This window comes from Egretta garzetta, unplaced genomic scaffold (genome assembly GCF_000687185.1).
Source record: "Egretta garzetta isolate BGI_Z169 unplaced genomic scaffold, ASM68718v1 scaffold467, whole genome shotgun sequence".
NCBI lineage: Eukaryota > Metazoa > Chordata > Aves > Pelecaniformes > Ardeidae > Egretta > Egretta garzetta.
In genome coordinates, this window is record NW_009260196.1 from 1 (window position 1) to 24,981 (window position 24,981).

General features: G+C 38.1%; 2 protein-coding genes across 2 annotated transcripts in view; both read right to left on the bottom strand.

The window, feature by feature from the left end:
• Window positions 1-413: 413 nt before the first annotated feature.
• SLC25A31 (solute carrier family 25 member 31) lies at window positions 414-10,143 on the bottom strand. Its single transcript, XM_035897600.1, is given in 9 exon segments — window positions 414-595; window positions 3,404-3,623; window positions 3,887-4,033; window positions 5,295-5,344; window positions 5,347-5,419; window positions 8,206-8,239; window positions 8,241-8,323; window positions 9,437-9,753; window positions 10,116-10,143. Coding segments are annotated over 9 exon segments (1,134 nt in total).
• Window positions 10,144-12,384: 2,241 nt separating this feature from the next.
• INTU (inturned planar cell polarity protein) overlaps window positions 12,385-24,981 on the bottom strand; it is a 152,539-nt gene continuing 139,942 nt past the window's right edge. The window contains exons 12-19 of the mRNA XM_009642227.2: window positions 24,687-24,740; window positions 23,241-23,303; window positions 21,998-22,219; window positions 21,012-21,434; window positions 20,380-20,477; window positions 19,479-19,668; window positions 15,150-15,304; window positions 12,385-13,093 (exon numbers count right to left, since the gene is read on the bottom strand). Coding sequence (XP_009640522.2) covers window positions 12,982-13,093; window positions 15,150-15,304; window positions 19,479-19,668; window positions 20,380-20,477; window positions 21,012-21,434; window positions 21,998-22,219; window positions 23,241-23,303; window positions 24,687-24,740 — 1,317 coding nt within the window. The 3' untranslated portion in view covers window positions 12,385-12,981. The remainder of the gene's footprint in view (window positions 13,094-15,149; window positions 15,305-19,478; window positions 19,669-20,379; window positions 20,478-21,011; window positions 21,435-21,997; window positions 22,220-23,240; window positions 23,304-24,686; window positions 24,741-24,981) is intronic.

A 24,981-nucleotide genomic window follows, 5' to 3' on the forward strand; every position in this document is an offset into this window, starting at 1 on the left:
GTACAAACGATTAACCACTTCATTTTCCTTGCTAGTATTAGGACCAGATAGGCAAACCGGGTCCAGTCCCAGCTGCAGTAGCCAGGGAGACAAATCCCAAGGTGGGTTTCTGCTCTGCGTTTTCAATCCCTGTTATAAAACCAGTTCTCAGTGATTCACGGTATTGCAGCACCCCGCTTCTGCGGTACCACCTGAGGCTAACTCCTGACTGAAAAGAAACCTTGGGCCGAGAGATTGGATGCAAATACTCTTGTGCAGCAATGCAACGTTATTAAGCTAGGCCCAGAAGAAATTGTGCAACCTTGCAGCAGGGGGACAAGCCATCTCAGCAGGATAAATCAGCCCGTACACAGCTTTGCGCTGCCACGGCAGTGTTGTTTCTGGCAACCCAGCCAGCTGACTTCAAGCTGCAGTCAGGCACGCAGACGTGCGTAGATGTTCACGATAGCAACAAGAAAAGTGCCAATGGACTTTTTATTTGCTTTGTCAAGAGTAAGTTGCAAGTTGGAGATGAGATCGTAAGCAGGATAAGCCAAACTCTTGAAAGTATTTCGTAAAAGTCTTGCGTGTTTCAGTGTCATGCTGATTGCCCAGTCTGCGAGTATGAACAAAATTCAGTCAAGCCCAATTAGCCACAAACTTCCCTGAGCATATCCCCTCCCATGACCTACTGTCACTGCAGCAATCTTGGAATTGGTGGTGTCCGAGTTTTTCCAATTCTTGGCCTGTGAATCACATCTGATTTTTTTAGCAGCTAAAGAAGTATTTGTATTAACTCGAGGAGCTAAGGGTTTTGTGTGAAAATGGTTGCAGAGAAATTTTAGGAAGCCTGCTAGCCTTAATTTCTTTGGAACCAAACATAAATAAGTGCCTCCTCCGTGCTTTCTTGAGTCCCTAAGTTACCAATATTCCACAAGGGTTGGTTTCTTCTTCCTATTGAAAATTACTACCTCAGAAATAAAAATGAGACTCTCCTCATTTATGTAGACTGTAAGATTTATCCTCAATACTGAGAAGAATCCTCAGCCATTTTAAATTTGCTCAAGAAATAATGTATTAAGTGTTCTAAGTCTTTTGGTGCTCAGGTCTCCACATTTTTAGGTTATGTTTTGGCTTTAAAATGCTGCCAGCCAGACTACAGTCTTCTCAATGTTGTTTGAGGGATGGGACAGAGATAAAAGAGAGTTGCTGTATTTCTTAATGCCAATTTAAAAAAAAACCCCAAACAAACGTAAACTCCTTTGCTGTCTTGACTTGTGCTTTGAAATACCATGAAAACGCATCAACAGGCTAGAAATGGGTTTTCCTTTTGCTGTTGTTTCACGTAGAAGCTGTAGCAGGCTGACGCATACGCAGACATACAGTAGGCTCTGCTGACAGGCTAGGGAAAGTGCTGTTCCTGAAACGCATTCAAGTACATGCCGTAATTTAAAATTCAAGATATGTAACATTTAGTGTGGATAAAACTGAAACGTTGAGAATTTTAAACAAAAGGCAAGTATTTTCTTGGACCTACTTCTGGAATGAAATTAAAACAGCGCTCTTTAGTTCCCTGAAAAAATTATTTCATTTAGTACATGCTTAGTCACAAAAACATCCAAATAGTTTCTTAGAAGTATTGTTTGTATAATATTTAAACTAAAAATATGCTATGCAAACAATGAGAATTCTATCACGAACACTCTACGAGCAAAATAGATGTTCACTCACTATTTTAATCAGATCCTGAACTCTCTGAAACCTCGAGATTAAAAATGCCCTTAACAGTGTCATGAAGAACTAGCACTTTGAACTAATAAATATTTATCTGATGCAGTGCTCAGTTAGCTGGTTCCAATCGCTAAATTTAGAAAGGCTGTGATCCTTCTTCTGATGCTTCTTTTGAGCTTTACCGGGCAAGTAGAAGGCTTAGGAATGAAATGAGGTCACTCCAGTCCTAAGGGTGCTCTGAACTGTTTCAATGCTATTAAAACTTCCACTGCTCATTTTCTTTTCCTCCTTTAGTACCACTGAAATACTCTTATACCAAGTAGATTTCAGTTCATTAGTAACCAACAGTGCTCTAAAAAAAACGCTATAAGCACGATACTATAAAGCCACAGGAAGGCTGAGGAGGAGCACAGTCCAGTTTTCCTCTAGCCCACCTTGTTTCTGAGCATTAATTTGCTGGACAAATGAAAACAAAGCAAAAAGGAGGATTTGTTAGTTAGCATTAGGTTCACTAAAACTTGCTTCAAGTGCTTACAGGTGAAGGAAATAAAGGATGACAAGCAGCGAATGTTCACATGCACGCATGTGGCTGTTTCTCTGAGTCAGAGCTAAGGTACTGAAGTCTCCCTTCAGCTTTTCCCTAGTGCAATATGATTGAAAATCATGCCAACTCCTTCAGGTTTTGAAAGCTTCAACAGTGGAGTAGAGAGAGCCCAGAGGAACCGGGCCATGAAGCCGTCCTCTGCACGGCAGAGCACTTGGGAAATACTCTTGCCCACTGTGGAACTCGGCATAATGACGACAGCAGATCTCTGGGATACCCCTGGGTAACACCCACAGCTCTGACAAAGCCGTTTTTTGTAGATGTGCTTGGTGAAATGTCCAAACGATTCCCGTTTTGTCAGTAGTGCTCATGGTGTTTGCCCACTGTGAGCTTCAAGGATTTCTGTTACTTAGGACAGATTAGCAGAGGCATGCAGGCATTACATTAGAATCTAGGTATCTCCTAGGATTTTTTGAAAGCACCTAAGCAAGTTTTGTGCCAACACCTATTCCGATTTTGACTTTCTGGAATATGGAGAGAAAAGAAGGTGCTCTTGAACCCAAATGTAGAGACACTTCTTTGGAACAAACAACTCCTATTATCAGATGGCAAAACCTCCTCAGGGATGCAGGGAAGAAGGTCCTGATTTTCCAAGAGCATTTTTGTGGGCTTTTTTTATTTCATGTTTGAGGATGATCTTCATAGCAAGAATTTGTATTATTAAATGTACTTCAAAAGCTACTGAACTACCTAGTAAAATTACCTAATAGCTAGCAACAAGATCCAACGTTAATTGCTAATAATACACTATCATACCCATCACGTGCTGGGAAATGATTCTCAGCTTGTACTGAGCTTTGAAGATTACTGATTCTAACTTGCACCTGAGGAACAGCTGTGTGCCGCAAAGATTATTTTTTAACTGCTTTAGCTTGGCTAATAGAGGATATTACTCTACCCACAAACCTGTCTTACTCCAAATATCTGGCTTCTGGGCAGGAAAAAGAAAACCGATCCTGTCTTTCTGCTAAAAGCTCTCACCAAGCCGTGAACTGAACATACTTTTACCAGACTCACACAATATTATTATTTCATTTTTCTTCTTGTCTTTCTGGAGATGTTTCCACTTTTTTTTCTGAATAGTCTTGCCTGCTGTAAGGCTATACAGCGCTTCAATTAGCACATCAAACTTCAAAAATCTAGTAAGTAATTTTTCAGAAAAGGATTGCAAGCTAGACTGTACCCACATCATCACGCATCTCCTGACAGCGTCAAAAGGATACGACAGCATTCCTGAGCAAGTAGTCACAACCTGAGCAATGAAAAAGGAAAGAATGAATAGAGTTTGCTTTGGATTTGGCAGTAACCCCTGCAAAGTAACAATAAAAAAAAAAAAGCCTGTAAAAATTCTGTAAAATGTATGTCCAATCCAGCAGATATCAAGTATAATTTTGATCATTTCTGTTGTTAATCCTACTGTAAAATGACTCAGTTCTTCAGTAATGTACTCTATTGAGCACAAATAACTGTAAAGACAAAAGCTGTAACTAACACCGTCGTTAGTTCATAAAAAATATTTAAAATATCATGATAAAGATTTAAAACGTGTGCATTTTTGTTTGTAAAAGCTACCTTAACGGTGCCATAACATCCAAAATAGGAGGCTCGGTATATAATGATTCCCTGTACTGGAACACCAAAACCCTGGCAGAGGCCAGGAAGTCCATCTGTCTCTGCAATTTCAATAATACAGTCACCAAGTCCCTGGAACTGTTGCTCAGCAGCACTCAATATAAAAGAAATTTAGGCCCATTGTTATGCTTTACGGAAGCCGTTCTCTTCAGTACAAACTGCTCTACATAACTGAAACATTTAACATCGATATGATATGAAAAACATAGTAGATTATTGTTCCCTCCACTTATGAACAAAGCATAAAGAAGAAATCAAGACACGTGGATGGATAGACAGATAGTGCTATCCAATTCTTCAAACACTTTCAGGTCGAATAACTACCATTCCAATTTTATCCTCATTCAGCAGTATGCTTATGTCTGAATTCTCTTGCCCCCTCTCTGAAAAGAATATTTTCTACGAAATACCATGTTTTCGCTTCCTCCCCACGCATTCATACTCAAATTTATTAGAAGTGTTACTCATTCCAGCTTTTCCCTGTAGTGGAACACTAGCCACGAGCTGTGACAAAGCTAAAAAATCCACTTTTTATATCTGTAGCTTCTTCATCTGTTTCCACATTCCACAGGTAACTACACCCAGGCTCTTCAGATTCTCTGCAGGTGAAAATGCAGCAAGCAATAAACAGATCTTTGAAGGAGGAACTTCAAGCTGTACACCTTCTTATACTGAAGGTATCATGAAAATACTAATTTGGCCCAAGTACAGGGCACAGAAAGCCACAGATGGGGTCAAGGAGCCAATTCCTGGGACAGCCCTGCACAGCACGGACAGTAACTAGGGTTAACTTGTCCCGCTGCAGGCAGATCAGGAAAGCCAGGAAAGCCAACAACAACACAGAAAGCAGAGATTTTTTTCTCTCTGCTGCAAAGCCTTCCAGACACTGTTTTTGGGAAATTAATTTTATCTGTTTGAATGAATGAAACATATATCTAGAGACATACACTACCCAAAATCTTTGCTGAAAATCTTCAGTTGATATTCTTGATATAGAGCAAGGATGGTCGTTAGCTCTTTAACCATAGGTTAGCAAAAATTAAACTCCTCTAGTATCCGGTTTCCCAAGTTGGCAAATTCCTTAACTTTTCCATATGGAATCTAAAAATAACAGAAAACTTTGAGAGCTATGCTATAGCACTATTTCCAAAGAATCCTCTTTCACTCGCCCTCATCCTCTTCTTTTCAAGGAAGTATTTCTTAATACTTTTAAGTTTGTAATTGTGCAATGGTAAATCTTTAAGTAATAGAATTCGAATACTGTTGAATATTGGTCTGCCTCTAAAATGAAGTAAATATGAACAACCTGAGGCACATCAGATGAAACCGGAACTGCCTTTTGAGAGATTTCACTACCTTTCCCAGTATCAGCAGCTAAATGAGCTCGTGCGAAGCCTACGGGTACGCTACACAGATGGATGGTGCTCCTGCTGCTCCGCCAGAAGCTGGGTTTGCCAAAAACCATTTCCAGTACTGAAACACAAAAATTGCTGTATGCAATTACAAGAATACAGCATCACAATACTATAATACTGACCTTTGTTGTTGTTACTTAATGAAGAGTAAGACATATCTGAAACATTGTATTATTTACAAAATAATACACAAACATGGCAGTCTCAGAGTAAGACCTATCCTGGGGTATTTAAAAATTTCCACTTGCAAAGATTCCCTGGCTCTTCTTCCATTTATTAAAAAATATTTATAAGCTATTTTTCTTTTTCAGCTTCTGAATTGCATGGTGCTTTTGTGACCCAGATAACATCTTTCTCATCTGTAATCATCCAGTCCTCCATAATGATCAGCCTGTAGAGCTCCCTCATACAACAATTGTGCATCAACCCTCCACGGTGGGGGAACAGGGAAACATAAAAATCAGTGTACTTACTTCCACCGCGGCCCATAGCATTTACCAAATAAGAAAAAGCCAATCACACTCTAAGAAACATCTTGCATAATGTTTTTAAGTGGCCATACCTGACATAGCCCTGTTGACTTAAACGGCATCACGGGTACAGCTTGTGTAGGGCATGCAGACCATGTAGATGTATCTCAAATCACTTCTTACTTGCTAGTTCAGTAACAGCAACACTGTAGCTGTAGTAGTATGGAGCTCAGCTTAACTGCACTAATAACTTAACTGCCCTAATATTTTATTAGCTGTACAGAAGGCTTTGCAACCTGCCCTAGCTCATGTCGCTGCATAAATGGTTTGAAGCTGCACCAGGGCAGGGTTAGGTTAGATATTAGGAAAAACTTCTTCACTGAAAGGGTTGTCAGGCTCTGGAACGGGCTGCCCAGGGAGGTGGTAGAGTCCCCATCCTTGGAGGTATTTAAAAGAAGGATAGATGAGGTGCTTAGGGACATGGTTTAGTGGTGGGATGGCAGGGTTAGGTTAAAGGTTGGACTTGATGATCTTAAAGGTCTTTTCCAACCAAAGCGATTCTATGATTCCATGATTTTATGATTCTATAAACTGTTGCTAGGCGCAGCAGCGAGCAGGAGAGGGGGCAGCTGCAATCTGAGGGCGCTCGACTGTGCCAGTACTTTCTTCAACACCAAGCGTCTGGCACGTAGATAGAGCCTGTCGTCTTTAACAAAGTTCCTTTGCGCTTTGAGCCTAAAGGTTGTAGTAATTTTTTTTTTTTTTTAAAGATAATCCATCTAAGCACAAACTAACGCATATTGTCTTTCCCCTTTCCTATCCTGCACAAAACAAGCATCCAAGGACCCTGAGCTTCAACAACGGATATGCTACTTTGCTAAATACTACACTTCTAAAGGAATTAATCTTGAGTGCTATTCATGGAATGTTTCTAAAATTTGAGTCAGAAGCTCATACACACGTAAGCCATCTGGAAATGCTTCTAGGAGACGGCAAGGAGATTTGAAGAACTATAAACACTGTGTTATTTACATCATGCATGTTTTACTTTTTCCACTGTAAGGATGGAAATGGCAACCTTAAACTCTTTACATACAAAAGGACTGTAATTGAAAAAGGACTGCTTGAGAATTTGCATGCAATACAAGGAGATTAATCATACTTTAATGACTGACAGCATTCTTCCTGGCCAGCACCACCAGAAAAGCCCGTGGCAAGAAAAGTTTCTGGCACTGCAGTAAAAAACTGTCAACAAGAGAAAGCACAGAACATTGGATTTTTGTTTAGATTATCAAAACCTAACCAAAGAAATCCTAAAACAGATAACCTAAGACAGACACAAATAAACCAGATTTTCCCAGCTATTTTCACATGAAACAAATTAGATGCAAAGAACTTATTTCCTGTTCTGCTGATATGAGTGAATTTTACGTAATTTGTCAAATGCCAATATCAACATTTCATATTCCAAGACCAAGATTTCATGTAATTAATTGCATGGGTGTAGACCTGTCTGTCTTTCAGGAATCCATCCAGGTGAAGGGACTTTTCCCAAGTAGACAGAATTGCACAGTAAGGCAGCATAGCCCAAAAGTTTAATTGTTTTTTTGAGCTATAACCTAAACCTGCTCCTTTTCTGGTGCATTGTACAAAACTAGTTCTTAAAATGCTTTAACTATTGATAAGTACGTTTCTAGCTTTACATGTAGCAAGAAATCAATTTTCAAGTGTGGAGCCTTACTTATCTACAGCAGTAATATGCACTTTAATATCTATAGATTTTTTTCTGATGCTTACATACCAGTGATTAGCAAGAAAATAATGGGAAAAAAAAATCAAAGTGAGAGACTCCTGCTTGAGGGACACAACTCCAGAACTTCACACATTAGAATAAAAGCAGCTGTAATTTCACGAGTGAAATTACAAACATAAAGGTTTTTGAGACTACAGCACGTTAATGCAATCTTAATTGTGAGAAGGTAATTGGGGTTTTTGACAAAGCCCAGAAACATAGGTGTCTGAGTCCAAGATTTTTTAATATCCATCTTAATATTTGCATCAGTTCACTCCAAAATAATTACATATCCTGAACAAAACCTTGAAAATTCTGACTGCAGTTATAAGCAGTCATTTACACGCACCTCAACGTCATTAATCATTACAGATCAAACCCCAGATTTCATTACCTTCAACAATAAGCTACACAGTAAGCCATGCTTGTGCTTCCTCTGGTTATAAAATAAGCTCATTACAAAATTTTATTGATACACCACCACTCGTTACCAACCATGCCGAGAGAAAGAACTGCGGAGCTCTTGACCAGGTTTAGTTAGTTTGTTTATTAAACAGAACAAATATGCAAGAGATTATTTACCTGTTTTTCTTTATCCACTTTGGACATGAAAATATTTATATTTGTCCTTAAAAGCAAAGTTTAGAGCCCGTGTTAGGAAATACTGTATAGTATTTGCCAAATTGCCACACCAAAAACTGAAAAATGCCATGGAAAAAGAAATGGATCTTTAAAATAACATTTCCAATGTTTATACTACACCAAGGATATTATACAATATTCCTTCTATTGTTTTTACTTTGGCATGAGCTTTAAAAAAGGCCAAAAATGGTCATTTACAGGTCCTTTATTTTTCACGCATTTGGTATTGGAAACCTGGATTAATTCTGACGCTTACCAACAGATGTATGCATTCAGATTAACACAAGAAAATCTAAAACTGCAACTGAAACATCAATAGTTCTGAGAAATAGGCAACATTTTCAACTTCCTTACTTCATACATTTCTAAGACTAGGGATACCTACGGAAACTGCGGTCCAGAAACTGCAGAATAGAAGAATATTTCACAGAACTGCATAGAAATTGTTTTCCTGAAGTAGCCTGCCTATGCATTTTCGCTTCCATAGGGGGTGCTCACACTCCATGTTAAAGCAATGATGAATGGTTTATACAGGTACCAGAAACATGGTAGTGCTTTTGTAATTATGATGTTCTTCTAAATTAAAGAAAGGATCCCTTTGGACACTAAGGTAAGTGCATAAGAAGCTAAATGGAGCTGAGGAATTAGTGCAGGAGCAAATCTTACATGGATTATAAGGGAAAAAAATGTTATGTGGGGATGTTCACAGACATTGGACTGGCTGGCCACGTTAGACTTTGCTAAGCAGTGACAGCAAAGTGATCTCTAGGTAAAGCATAGCCATGCTCTTCATTCAGACTTCCTAATTTTCTTGTGTTACTGCGGATGAAGGCAAAGACTCCTTAAAGACAAAAAGAACTCAAAACTGGGTTTTCATTTCTTATTTTGATCATGCTTTCCTATACATTAACATGAGGATGCAAAGTAAATGCTGCTTTTGTAAAACTGTCACAAGGAAAACGTTAAGGGTATTTTATGCTGTCTACAAATACTAACAAGCATGACTTTGCTGCTACCAAATGAAGTAAAAAAAATCCTGTGGGGATGTACACAGCAGCAGCCCCCTCACCACCTCCTCCGCCAGTATCCGTACCCCAACATGACTTTGCTGCTACCAAATAAAGTAAAAAAAATCCTGTGGGGACGTACACAGCAGTAACCCCCTCCTCACCACCTCCTCCGCCAGTATCCGTACCCCTTTGAATGCCCTGGCCCATGATGGATGCTCCATCACCATCGCTCCAAAGAAGTTTCTAAAAGCTTTTGTTTTAACAGGGTTTGGGAGAGGGCTTGGCACAGGGAGGGGGGCGCAGCCCAGGGCCCCCAACTTGTCCCCTGGGGATGCAGCACTAAAGCAGTTCACCGTGCCCTGGTAGCAAGGGTCCGCCCGGCTCTGCTCAGACCAGGCCTGTACCTGCAGCAACAGGTTCACCCGCTCGAGGGGCGACGCCGCCATCTTGGAGATGGCAGCCACCACACCAGCAGGCCCTTCCCCAAGGGGACGGGGTCTGAGAGGCCCTCATCACGCTGTGGGGCCGCTGTGGCGCAGGGGCCCGCCCTGGCCGCCCCCCTGCTGTTTCCTCCTCTTCCCAGAGCCGGCGGGCACTAAACTGGCTTCTTTTCCCTCAAAAGTTAAAACTTGATGGCCTTGGGGTACCCAGGAGCTGAGCTGCCTCTTGTGGCCGGGCCCAGAAACTGCGCCATTTGCTTCTAAGCCACTGGTCCCTCCCCCGGCCACAGGCAGCAAGCTTTCCAGGGAGCTCTGGAACTCTCCAGAAGCTTCCGTCAGCTGTGGGAACAGGGCCCTCTCCCCTGACCAGGAGCTAGAGAATAAAAAAAACCCAACCAACCAGGTAACCAAGGGTAGTCGTTGATCATACTGAATTATGAGTTAAAAAACATTATATATGACAATTAGATGTATTTCATTCATGTGATTTATACCCATTCCACTGCAGGTCAGAAGTACTAATTCCTTCTAGGTTGCTGATAGCGTATTCTTTTAAAATTGCTTTACCTGCCCTACATCTCCTGACTTAGTAACTAATGAAGGCATGAAACACGTTTCTTCAGTCAAAATGTTTTAATTGTTGGTTTTAAATGCTAACTTTTGTTTCTTGCATTCCCTTGAAATTAGTAATTTTAACCCTAGGTGCTCCATGAATTTGTTGTACACTACACTGCTTTACTAATAATTTTTATAAGTAACAAGTTAAAGGTAAAAGAAATTAATTTCTTTTGAGCCGTAATACTACCATTTTAACTCCTTTAGAAGCTTCTCCTTATCTATTCCCTTTAACATTAATTCTATAGACTAATTCACAGCTATAACCATCCTGAAAGTTACAAATCTACAATCAAAGATAGCCGATAAAAATCTGTGTTCTGTAGGAAATGAAATCCTACCATCCTTTGGGGCTCTGTTTAAACATACTCTTAAAAATCTGCAAAATACAGTCTCTGCTTCGTTGACTAACAAAGTAACCATTAAAAATCTCCTTAAGCTTAGTAGCAACATGGTTAATGCAAATTTTGCAGCATCTGGTTGCTGAACTATGCTGCTTTGAGTCTAAAAGGTGTAGCCGGATGCCCTTAGTTCTGTTTAAGGTGCAGTTTCTGGTGAAGGAGCAAGCCAATCTAAATAGCTGGCTGGTACTGAAGGAGTCCCACCTTCCTTCAGTTGTTCTTTTCTCCACGCACATCTACGTATTCACTCTGTTTCTTCTGCACTCAGTTGTGTGCTTGGCCCAGATGAGTCAACAGTTTAACCCACTACACTGGCAGCAGAGTAACCTAGGTCTGACTAAACACAAGGATCTAAAGTTAGCTGTCCTCTTTTTAAAGCATTCAAGTATCTTCTTTTCTACTATTCAATCCGTATAGCCCAGCCTTTAAAAGATTGAAACAAGAGACAAACATCAGCAAAATTATCCTTTTCCATACTGGTACACACTTACGTGTGCACACAAACATACAGGTTCTGTAAAAGCTGTTAAAGTGCCACAAGGACTGCTTGCTTTACTATGTTCCTTCTTCCATTGCAACGAAAGCTAATATTCAAACCCCACAATTTTAGACTTTTAAAAGGTGCTGTTCAGATGTCATCTGTACTATTAAATATTTTTATTTTTCAAACAGTAAATCTCGCATCACTTGATTTACAGACGGGGAACAAATCTAAGTGCTATTGATGTAACTCAGTTTTGTGTGTCTCAAACTGAAATACTGTCTCTCATCTTCTAGGAGCCATAAATTCTAGAAACAGCTGATTAACAAAACCTGCAATCATACGTTTAAACTTCAGGCCTAAGACTTCTACTGCTTGGAATAAAAGCAACTGTTGAGTGGTTCAAGACAAGCTGTGGATCACACTGTCAGAGTGGGCAGTCACAAGCATTTGACTGACTATTTTAGAACTGCTCTAAACAGTGTAATTTACTAGTGAAAACAAGATCTAAAGCTTTGATCGTGAGAGCCTATGGAACTGAATTTACTTTCCTGAATACTTAAACTTTTTGATCTCATTGTTTAAAATGCAACTTTAGTCATGCATTTTATGAAAAGCACTCATGAAAAGCAAGTAGAAACAGCAGAAAGAAAAAAAAAATGCACTGTTGACATGGAACATGATGAAATGTTATGCAGATGACCAGATCTAAACATGCTGGATGTTGGTAAAATTAGACCCCCAAAAATCTTACATTTTAAACTACACTTTAGTAAAAAAAAGCTTTAGGAGCAGCAGGTCCGTCCATTACAAACACTTCTACAATTTGTAGGAAAGCTGAATTTTGTAGAAGAATTCTGATTTCGCAAACATCTTGCCTTCTCTTGCCTTACACAGATGTAACCTAACATTTTTTGTAATATCCAGCTGTAAATTGTAGCAGACATAGCTAAACAAGTAGTTAAGTAAAAAAAATAGAATAACACTTTGCCAAATATACATTTTTTATTATGAAATTATGAATGTAATAGAAAACTAGCCGAGTCCATGCATAGGTCTAAAAAACCGTCACCCTCCTGCTCCCCATTTTCTTTTGAGCCTTCAAAATCGTGTTTTAAAAAACACAAGTATTATTTATAGTGAAAACCCATGAAGTCAAGTAAAACATCAACCACACTACAGTGCTTGAGTGTGCAGGAGGCCATACTGGCAAAAATGATAAGCCGTTAGTTTTGAGTGGCTGTCACAAATTGGCTAAAAGATTTCCTTCTGTTTTGATTAATGCAATGTTACTGAAAACATTCAGTATTTTCCATGCCCTTAGAGGCGCAAAATTTTCATCAACCGGAAAACTTTTTTCCCCTCCATCACCAATTGCCAGACATTCAGAGAATACTTGGAGAGTATCAGCTTATTTTACATTGCATATTATACACTGAACAGCAGGGAATGTACAAATTATGTGATGTTTTCATATAAAGAAGTTATGCTCAGGATAAATAATTTGACAGTATATGATGGTAAGAACTTTGGTTCTCTGAAATATTTTTAAGTATTCAATTAATGAGATTATTAGAAGCATCACTGAAGTTTTAACTGTGTCATTACCACAAGGCAGATTTATTTTTTTTTTTTTTAAAAGCATTTCAAAAGATATTCAAAGATACACCATGGGTGGGCACCACAACTGAGTTAATTTCTTTTTGTATCGAAGTACTTTGAAGAGATGACAACACCCTGCAGGATGGCTGAATGTTCAGGAAACTCATCTACGTAGCTAAGCCGAAGGACAGTTTAAAGGCCAGTTCAACAGCAGCTTCTGTGACTGAGTCATGAAAACAGACATAACACTCCTGAGGTTTTGGATGTAGAATGAGTCTCCTGGAAAAAAAAAAGAAAGGGAAAAAAAGAGTGATCACAAGCATTAGCCTTTTCTCCTCAGGTGTTTGATATATTCTGGTCATACTTTGAGGTTTCAGCAAGTTGTTAAAAACAACTGCTGTGTAGGACAGCTAGCAAATTTCTGTGGCTCTCCTGCATTATCTTACTTCTTTCAATACATTAGATTTTTAAAGCAAGTTATTCTCTCTCAGTTTTCTCAAGACTGTATGGAAAAAAATTCTTCAGGTTTTCAGGATCTATTTGTATGGTACTGGTGTGTTTGCAGTAATGCAAGTTTCCAGGCTAAAAGCTGCAATCAAGGTACTTGAGAGCAAGCCCCACTATTCACATATTTACTATTTTTTAAACTTAATACATCTGGGTAGGTACACTGCCACACGCCAGTCTAATAAACTCTAAAAAAAAAAGCTAACATAGGTTAAAGAGCTAAAATAGCTGTTAATACCTGTGCATAACTGTGTAGCATTATAGCATATAGCACTGCAAATACTAATGGACTGCCGCTGATTTAACACGTGGTTTGATAATGCAGAGACTGAAAAAATATTTTTTAAAGATAGCAACAGCAGTGTAAACATTTAAAAATGTTTAAAGATTTTATTTTTTCCCACCCCAAGGATAGCACACAAACTGCATGTACATCCATGGTGGGAAACGACTGTTTTTCTTTTTTCCCTTTAAACACCTGACTTAAAGGCAAACAGGTTGAACAAAAGCTCTGTTAGAGAATTTCTGCATTACTATTACTGGCCAATATAATTACCTGTGGATGAAGTTTCCTCTCACTGTATCAGAAAAAAAGTTCTTGCGCCATTCTCGGCAATGTATTTTGCTGTTTTAAGATTTTCCTATTTGCGCAGCAGTTGAACTAGTGGATAATTACAGCTTAATGAATTCATCAAGCATAATCAGTTATCTTCCTTTCACACCCTGCCTATACTGAATTTATTTTTCATATGGTGAAAGCATAGCTTCCATTTAACTGGGCATTTGCATCTTTCTTCCCATTTATCTAGCAGAAATACCAAATACAGAAGATGAATGTAGAAAAGAAGGAAGCATCTTGTTGACCGACTGCTCCTAATATGAGACTCTGCTTACTGCAGCTAAACCATAGACAGCACAAAATAGAGTAGGTGGGGGAAAGAATAACTCAGGAGAGGTAGCGGCTACAGAATAGGGCTTCCTGGCCTGGACTTAAACAATTACAAGGTCTGATGCATGATCTAATTGTGAAGAAATTATAAATACTACTTTCTCATTACTCCTAACTTTTAATTACTTGAAAAAAACATTATTCTTAATATTTAATGCCTAGGGCAGTATGCTGTTCTGTCATGCAAATAAAGCCTAGCTATATATCAATAACTATATGCATCATTAAGAAAATCACTTAAAATTAAGTTTAAATAACAACACCAATCACAATCCATTTACACTGATAATGGCAGAGCTCTGAAAGCAAACTGAGGAAAGAAATCTCCCTTTCCAAAATACATTAAACAGACTGGTAGGTTGATTTGATTATCCCAATTAAAAAAAAAAAAAAAAAAAAAAAAAACAAACCACACCAAAACAAAACCCCCAAACCCAACCAACAGCTACAATATTTCACCTTACTTCTCTGTATCGCTGAATCAGCATGGTGCATGGAAGCAAGACAGGTTGGATTTACAAAGCAGGGAGCAGAGAAGTTGGAAGGAGTGTGAGGAGGACAAAGAAAGCGCGGGGTTATTAGGAGTACGGTTACAGAGCGTTACCACGTCTGCACAGCACAGTGCTGCACCGCAAAGGCTGCCAGCTCTGCGGTGTTAACGTGCTGGCACGGTGCTCACCTGAATTAACGCACCTACGTTTTACAGCAGGTGGACATCACACCAATGCAACCTCTCAGATCCCAACTCAGAGCTACCTCAGTCGGCCAGCTCAAACTATTCTGTGATGTGCTGCAGTTAAATTCATTCTTAAAGAATACAGTGGCATATTCAAAATGGAAAACTTTGGGACAAATACATTAATTTGTCTTTAAACTCACCCCACAACCCAGTAATTCATTGTTGGTGGTGGCTTCTTCTGATCAGTCCAGTTATCAGGAGAGCACTCAAACAAAACTCCATGTTCTCTCACCAGATCTAGGTCTTCATCTGCCGTACTAAATTCTGAAATCCCACTGCCTGCTTTTTTCTTTTTCTGTGAAACAATTGGTGAAATGTTAGTATAGAATGAAATATTCTTACAAAAACACTAGCAAATATAACTATGCGATTCCTTCAGGAATCTCTGATTAATGGTATTGCTGTCAAAAAGCCAGACTTAGAAGATACAACTAACTTGCTTACATGATTCTTTTCTCCATGGTTTTGTTACTTTGGCATCAGCAGGCTTTTTCCATTGTTACACAACTTGGAGGTAGACACATGCTCCCTTTTCTCATTCTTTTTTTTCCTTCTAGGCAAACGCTATCTTTCTACTAAGACATCTGAGATAATACAGCTTCTTTTAAAAAGCGTGTTACAACAGCTAAAGCTCTCATCTTTCTTTCTCTGGATGCCTCCCTAATTAAGAACTGCGATAGTAAAAGTCTATTTGAATAAACTTGGCCAGGCAGGAATTTCTTTTTGTAAATAAACAGTTGAAGCACTTTGCTCAGCGCGTTTTCTTGCTCTTACTCAGTATTGAGTGCATAAAATGTATAGAAAATAAAGACATTTTTGTGTTTCATGGAGTTTTTAGGGCTATGCTTTGTACAGAGCTTTTGAGTAAGCTTTGCAGAAGTTCCAACTGTTTCTAACTCAATCTGCTGGTGAGGATCAAACTGTATGCACAACGCCTACTTTACTCTCTTTGCTCTGTCTTGGTGCTCAACAGTCCCGAGAGTCCAATAAAACCACGGTATCTTTCACCAGAAATGCGAGGGGAATGGACATGGAGATAAACACAGGAGGAATTTTGAAAGGGTTTGTCACTAGTTTAATTCTTTTCCCACTGAAGTCAAAGGAGGTTTATTGCTCTTTTGTATATGTCTACATAATAATGAAAAAACAAGCTTTAATTTTTTTCTTTTTGAAGCATGAGAAGTGAGATGAGATTATGGAAACAGGAGGGGAAAACAAATCTGTCTTAAGAGAGTTGCTAAGCCAGGGCTTCTCTGAATCTGACGATGAAAACTTCTGCTCCCATCAGTTCCTTCAAATGTGAAAGAAAAGATTTTCTTGGAAAAAAAAAATAAAAAAAAATCAAGGAACTTCTGTCTGCCATATGCAGAAGCAGAAACCACATGTTTCAATCTGCCCACAATATTGAAGATGTGGGAGCTGAAGATCTAGATGAGAAAAGATGGTCAAAACATTATAACTATCTTAATTTCTGAAAAAAAGGTGGAAGTAGTAGTGAAATGCTCCTTAGAGTTTGGAAACAAAATGGCTAATATTTGCCTGAGAAAATGTCTTTTAAATTTCCCTAAACATGCTTTTGATTAAATTCATAAAGCATATTCTAAATTATTATGAGTTCACAGAGTGAAAGAAATGTCACTGTAGACTATTTAACCTTTCCTGTATCTTCCCTCAGTATGTAAAACTGTTTCAAACCCTGTTCTTGCTAATACTGCTACTGAAAAAGACTTAAGGTATATGTTAGTGCTTAGTCTGATCATCTTCCCCACCAAAAAAATGAGGTCAATATCATGCAGTTTCCAAGCTGAGATTTGTTTATATTTTAGTACATCTTATACTGTGCTATTCATTCTGAAAACACTCATGAAAAATTATATATTAAGAGGGGATATTTGATAGAACTATGAGGGTTTGTGGTTTCATATGCACAAAAACTTCTTTCCTTCTGATTTTATTTAAGAGTAAAAAAAATACTAAGATGCTTATGAAGAAAATGAGGCCAGGGTCACTTATCATATACAGTGACATATATATTAGAATCATAGAATCATAGAATGTTTTGGGTTGGAAGGGACCCCTAGAGGCCATCTAGTCCAACCCCCCTGCAGGAGCAACACGGCTAACCAGATCAGGTTCCTCAGAGCCCCGTCCAACCTGGTCTTGAATGTTTCCAGGGATGGGGCCTCCACTACCTCTCTGGGCAACCTGTTCCAGTGTTTCACCACCCTCATTGTAAAGAATTTCTCCCTTATATCTAGTCTAAACCTACCCTGGTTTAGTTTAAAACCATTACCCCTTGTCCTGTCACAGCTGGCTTAAGGGTTTAAGACTACAGAGCTTATTTTTGCTCAATTTAGAATGTATTCAAAATTTCTGTACATATTCAGAAGTTAAATTGTGAATTTTCAGTTCCCAAAAAGTGAGGCAAAATTAATTACTGATCAGTTTACGGTAATTTTGCATTATTGGTGGAATTCTCTGAATCCTAAACTAAACAATATTTAGCTGATGTCAAAGAACAAGCAGTATAAAAGTATATTTCTATGTTTGACTTTTTTTGTTGCGCGCTATGAACAAGGAAAACTTCTACTCACTCTTACGTTTTCCCCATGCCACAATGCAACCTGCCAATTTCAGCATTAATTGTTGCAGCAAACGTGCAAAAACTACCCCAAATTTTCTAAAAGAGAAACTTCATTCTACAGCACATGTTCATCAATTATTTCTGATTTTCAGAGCAGAATGGTCCCAGCTGCCACCTACTGTACCACGTCTGAAGAAGCCAGAAAAGCACGTGCTGAGGTAGCTGTGGCCAAAACAGAAGTTTTGACTTTCAAGCGTGAGTTTTTTCACTTTTTATGAGCTACACCTAATGGTTGAATGGTTTCTTTATTCAGTTTTTTTTAGTTTGAACTATAAACTGTCTATTTAACAGTTGTAACCAAAGGCAATGATGATAGGAAATATTTGCGTATTCTCCCTGCTTGCTTTTGGGTTTCCACGTCTCTCAACAGAAGAGCCCAAAATACGTGACTCATTGTCAAGGCCCTACTCAGCCAAACCCTAGTGTCATATGAAGTTGACAGAACAATCCACCAAATTAACCTATTTTTCTAACAGTTAAAAATTCCTAGAAGATTTATAAGGCACATCGGTCTAACCAGAAGTGACTTGTTTGGTAACGTTTGGTAACTTCAAGGAAAAGTTATACTGCTGTTTGCAAACTGCATTAAATTTGTACTGTTATTTCCCATTTCTCATTTAATTCACTTAGATTGTCACTTTAGGATCTAAAAAAATGCAGCTGATAGACAGTATTTCACTTAAATTTACAGATAATTATTTTTCTTTTCCAAAAGGACTGAACAGGTCACAAAACTAGCAGAGCTGAAATGTTATCCTAATTTAGTTCACGTCAATAAAAAAAAAAATCAGCTGTGCAATTAACAAACCAGACTTTTAGCAAACTAAAGCGTACATTGAACACAAAATGTCTGATCTGAATGGAGTATCTCATAAATTGATCCTTACAGTTATTATTTAGACTTCTGCATTATTACTGCCATCTTACTCCAGGTGGATCATTTGGTGTAAACAGAAAATTTGAACCAAACACAGGGCAGTACAGCTGCTGACATCCAATCTGTCCATTTTTAAGTCTAATCTAAACACCAAGCACACACGTAAAGCTCTGGCAGCTGGAATCAGGCTTCAGCCCAAGTCTAGAGCTAGGCTTGAATTGGTATCTTTGTAAAGGGAAAAAGCCTCACCTATCCTGTCATCCCACCTAATCTAAAATCCAAGAGAGCTGGCAGCATAATTGAAAGGAATCTATCATTATAGCCAGTCTTCTTTTAGACTGATAGCCCTGTGACCGAGCGATTACAGACGTTAGTGGATGGCAAACGCGTAAGCCTTGTTGGGCAGCACAGAGACCAAAGACTCTAAGAACGAACGACCTTCTCACTGTCAGAGCCCCTCTTCAGGTCACTGCTCAGACAGCACAGTGAGGGGAAACCGCACTGTTGCTGCTCATATGAAACGTTTTCTGTGAAAAAAGAGGGCCTAAAGTTCCTTTTTCTGTCAATCTGAAATCCCCTCCCAGCATTAAAATGGCTAAAACACCCCTCTTTTGCTACTTACAGTTCTTGAACCCAGCACGTGAAACTTTTTGCTAAGTTACAAACAAGAGTCCTAACATGAAACAGAATAAGAAGATACTATACTGGAGACATGGAGTATTTATTTTGAGGGCATTTTTGGTGGAAGAGTGAGCCATAACTGCATGCATACTTGGTTGGATGGTCAGAGAAAGAACCCACTCATAGCAGTAAAAATATTGGGAGCTTTAAAAACAGCCACGTGCAAATTCCCCTGCTAGTGAACTATTTAAATAATGAAGTGAAAACAATCTTGAAATGCTGAGTTGAGAATGTAAATAGAAAAAACAGAAAGCAAAGCTTCCATACTTCTTTCCTCATGGACTCCTGGAAAATGGAACGAATTGAAAGACAGCAACGATAGAAATTCTCAATTAACTGAGGGTGGATGGAGCCACCGAGCCGTGCTACTTCTTTGTGAGTTGGAGTGATAAAGATTCCTTGCATCGTTTCCAAAGATAGATAGTGGAAGAGGGTATTCTCAGGACCAGATGTCAACCTTAAAAAAATTGGAGAATTCATTTGATATTAAAATAATTTTGAAAGGAATTTCAGTTAAACAACATATACTTTTGTTTCTTAAGACACAATTGTTCTCTGGTAACTACAATAGAGTACAAAAATGGATACAGACATTCAAAAGGTGCCTATTTCTAAACCAAGGAAATCCTGCTAATTTGGACTCATAATTTAAGAAAAAACCCCACAAACCAAAATACTATGGTACTAGTTCGGTATTGCACTTGTGTTCTCAAAAATTCTCATCAAAAAAAAGAAAAAGGAAAGGAGAAATAAAGCAAGGGGGGAGGGGGGGGCAGGAAGGAAAGCTTTCTTTAGAGCTCATAGAGAACACCAGAGCAGACTGTGCTGTCACAAGCAACAAGTGGCAACTGGGAAGGCTTCCTTGTCCTTTGTACACCTGCCTAGAGATACCAGGGAGGCACAAGGTTATGTGTGTTCCAAAAACTATTGGAACTTCCAAGTTCACCTATATGTGGGACATGCGTATACATTTTCTTGAGATATTCTTGAGAAAGTCATCTTTTCTAATTAAGCTTTCCATTTAAGAGCTTTACTTCTGAGAAGCCTTGCATAGCAAAGTTTTTGCTAGAATAAAATTATGCAGGAACTTCTGTGATCTGTGCATATTCAAAAAACAATCCAAGTATGGCCTTAAAAATGAAGTACTTCATAAAAAATAATTTCTTACTTGATAGCATTAAGAAGTTCTGTATCTTTCTCTGACAGGTTCTTTTTGAGGTTTCCTAAGTGAAATGGATTTGGTAGGGTATGTTTTTTTCTAGTGGCCTGAAAACAAGCAGAGAGATGAATGAACAGAGAAAACACAGCTAACGAAAGAAGAGAAGAAACCAACAAGTCACCTACTTAGAAGAAAATAATGTAGCACTTTTTTAAAGGGCCCAAACAGTTGCATCAACTTATATAGGTGTATTTTATAGCCTATTTCAGACTAAAATGGGTTAGAAGCAGTTGTACAACTGCACAGCAATTTGTTCTGATAACATATGTTTACACCATTATTATTTTGGGGATACTCTCCAATTATTTCTGCTGATTCCAATGCAGCTGTGCCCACTTCAGTCGTGAAAAACCCAAATATTTACAAGCAATGATAAAATAAAATCTGATGGCTCTGAGGCTGACCCAAAGCTTCCCAAGGCAACAGAAATATTTTCTACTGAATTCAGGGGCTCTTAAGATTTATTCTTTTACAGTATATTTTCTTAAAAAAAAATTACTTGAGTGAGTTTTTAAAAGAATTGCCACCTCCCCCCAAGCCCGCCAGAACCTTATGAATTCTCTTTGTCTTTGTTCTCACACCTGATCCACTACAGACTGTGGATTACTGCTTTCATCTTCCGCAGGACCTTCATTACTGTGGTCAGGCCCTCCATTGCTTCTCGTAGGGCTCGGCTTACGTGTCACTAAGGAAGAGTCACCAAACAGGGTCCTTTTGCTTGCTGGAGTGATTACTGATTTGGAAGTATTCTGTAGCTTGCTTAGGATGGGTGAGGTGGTCAAGCTCTCCAGTTTGTCACGTGTTGCAGGAAGGAACCAGTCAGCACAAGATAAAGGTGGAATGGAAGGAGAATCTAGCCTTTCCTCTATGCCGGCATCTATTCCTTCCAGTTGAAGTATAGTGGCTTTGACCTGATCTACATAGATACAGTCTGGTCCTGGATTCCCAATAGCTTTTGATGCACAGCCTCCTGCCTCTAGCAGGACACACAGCATAAAGTGTCTCTGTAAACACGGAGGTAGCAACATTAGCCTTTGGTTCAATATACAGTATGTGCTGTATTATATTTATAGCTCATCTGATACTTGGGCAAATGCAGCACTACATTCAAAACTCCTTCCTCATCTCCAGGAGGTTTGTTTTTGTTTTTGTTTTTTTTCTGTAATCAAATCATGTCCAAGGAGATCTGTTACCATGTTATTTAAGTCAATCAAGCTATCATTTACATACTTATTAGTTGTTTGCTTTAAAAAACTCCACATTTAAAAATAAAAATACACATTTCTGTAAGGAGTTGTCTGAAAATACAAAATCATGAAAGTAAAAACATCTTCATCCAAAGTGAAAAGGCATAAAAATAATGAGAACTTATACTTAAACTTGCAAGCTTTACGAATGTATAAATAATGCTACTCTCTGAGAAATTCTATTCCATGAAGCAGCTGTAACATGAACATTCTGTAAAATTACTAATAAAATGCAAGGGAAGTTTTGATCTTAACAGTAGACAACACACAACAGTAAAGCAGAGCATTAGAGAAAGGGCATACTGGAAAAGTTAACTTACCAAGCCAACTATCAGTAAAAAGTGTCTTGCTTCAGGTTCCCTGTATCCTGTAAAACTTGAAACGTCACGTGGCTCGATATGATGATGTGGAAATACTTCCCGCCATATCACTAACTGACCAATCTTCTGCTCTGCTGCCAAGGGTAACAGACAATAGTGCCGACAATATAAACCTATATCAATAAGATCTTCTTTTGGCAAGTGATTACCAATCAAGTAACCCTTAATTAAACACAGAAAAGGAAGTGTATTCAGTAAGAAATACAACACCGCCACTTATCACTTCAGAGTACTTTTCACATAGAGATAACCACACTCTACATGCATTGAGATTGTAAACTTCCCGGCCATCTTTTTGGTACATAGTTGTACAATAGGTAACAGCGCTTTTGCACCACATCTGAAGAATCAAAACATGGAAACATAAACAAATAAAACATCAGCATATATACAAATTATCGGAGGCGAGATGGGAAATGCATGGCTTTAACAGCTTGCAAAACAGCTACAGAGTTAAGGTGCTTTAACTTTCATTTCCTGCCTACCAAAAATACTGCGTTTTCACTGGAATTAATAAAGTTTCCAAGGATACATAGTACACAACAGTATTTCGAGCACTAAGGGCGCTACAGTTAAAGCACTGTCACAGTAGATACTTCTTAGTTCCATGTGTGCTAACAGTTTAGTCACGTAACACTACCAGCATAATGGAACAATTGTATGAAAAAATCCCTAAAATGTAAGTTTCCCTAACAGCCTTTGCTTTATCTTCCTCTTTCTTTACACTGTTGAATACACTGTCTACATTTAATAAAGATACATAAATTTACAAATGAGGCCAAAGTGAAAAAGCTGTCAACCCAATTTCTCAAGCCTTTGATTTAAAGACAGATTAAAGATAGATCACCTGGTCTCTTTATTGAAAAATGGTAATGAACAAAAAAATTCCTATTAGAATATCATATAGTCTCATTACCTTCTCTCTTCAATCCTTGGATCATATGCAGCAAAATTCCCATAAGACTGTTTCAAATGAGTATTTTGTTCTTACTGATCATATCACTTCCTGACATCAATTTTTTCGGCTATGGTATTTGAGTTTTAGGCCTGTTACTACAAATACACCTTCAAAACAATCACACATTTTTCTCATATTTGTGAGGTTCAGAAAGAGTTACTCCACGACTGGGTTAGATTTCCAGATGCATTTTCCTAATCTTTAGATCTTAATCACTAATACTACCTTGTAGAAGAGACAAGAGCCCATTATCATATATAATCTTCTCATGTCGTAATAATCTTCGGACTGTGGGGAAAAAAAGCATGGTATATTTTTTTAATTAAGAATTTTTAGTTTACTGACCAAATGCAAGTAAACTAGTTCCAGTTAACTATAATCAATATTTTATTGGATACTTTCATTTTTGACTATTCCTTATTATCAGTATGGCAGTTAAGTGAAATACCAAGTTTTAGCCTTTGTTATCGATTTTCACATCACTACGATTTTCTTTAATAATGTTAATCTCAAAATAACAGATTTCCTATTTAGTTGTTATCTGTCCATAAACTATTTTTGTTAGAGGATACACTAATTCTCAGAGTTCTTAAGAGCAAAGTAGCTGAAGCATAAGTACTGACACCAGAGGCCCCCCTAGAGTAAAACTTCCAAGTCAAAGCATTTTTTCCAGTATTTGACATTTTACCAAAAATCTACCCCTTCATTGATCTTTTAATTTAGATGCCCAGTGCTCTCAGATTAGTAACACCATCTCTAGTCAGATACAGTGTATTTTAAATGAAGTGGGCGCAACCAATTTCTGTGCAATAAATACACAACTTATAAACATTGCTTTCTGTAAATAATCATCCAGGTTGTCTCATACAGTAATTCCTTTTTTTATTCATTCACAAGATGGACTATATGTCTGTCTACCTCATATTTTAGGTTTTAAGAACCATTAAGTATATTTTGTAATTGAGAATAGGTATGTCCCAAATAGTTATGGTAAATATGGGATCAAACAAGTTATCTTTATGCTCAATTGTAATACACCTACAAAGAAAATAATTCTAAAATAATTGTTCTGGAACATGAGTTTAAAAAAAGCTCTGTCATTAGAAAGTAAAACTGAAATTTCAATATGTTTACACCTCACTCTCCTATATGGCACAGTAAAGAGCATGCACAGCAAGCGATACTAAAGTAAATGACTATCTTCTCCCTTAACAGTATTAAAAATAGCATAACTTGTAACTGCCTTCTGTACACTGGAATATTAAGTTCTCAGTGCTCCACAGAGTTTTCAGGTTTATTCACAATTTCTTGGGAAGGAGACAGTTATCTATACAAAAAAAAGAAACGTAACAACAATCAGCTATGTTGAAATTAGAGTGTCCTTGTAGACATCCTATGGACTTAAATTATAGTAAACCATGGGTTTTCAGTGACTAATCCTGTAAGGTAATATGGTTATAATGTTAACCATGGAGACAAATTCAGGATAAATAGGATGGGTAAAACTGAGCTATCTTAAAACAAGAATATTACAGTATAACTTTGCTTTGACTCCCACTTGATTAAAAAAAAAGTGGATGAGTTTGGAAATAGTGCTTTTTTCAACTACTGAATATGACACCAAGACAAAGAGATACCATGCAATGCAAACAACAAAAATAAAATGTTTACCAGCTCTGCAAAGTCAGCTGCTTCCAGATCACTCAGTGCTGTGTCGATTTCCATCTGCAATATTCAAACAGTGCATTTTAATAGACATTTCCAACACATTAACTTACAATAATAGCATAGCTCGCTCTATCTTGCTAATCTCAGAAGATTAGGATTCACAAGTACAAAGTGAATAGACAAAAATTTGCATGTACTTTTCAGTAGTAATATCAAATATCAAGAACACCTCAATTCATCAGATTAAAAAAAAAATCCTTTTTAATCACTGTGTCGTTCCCTCTTCTTTGAAACTGTA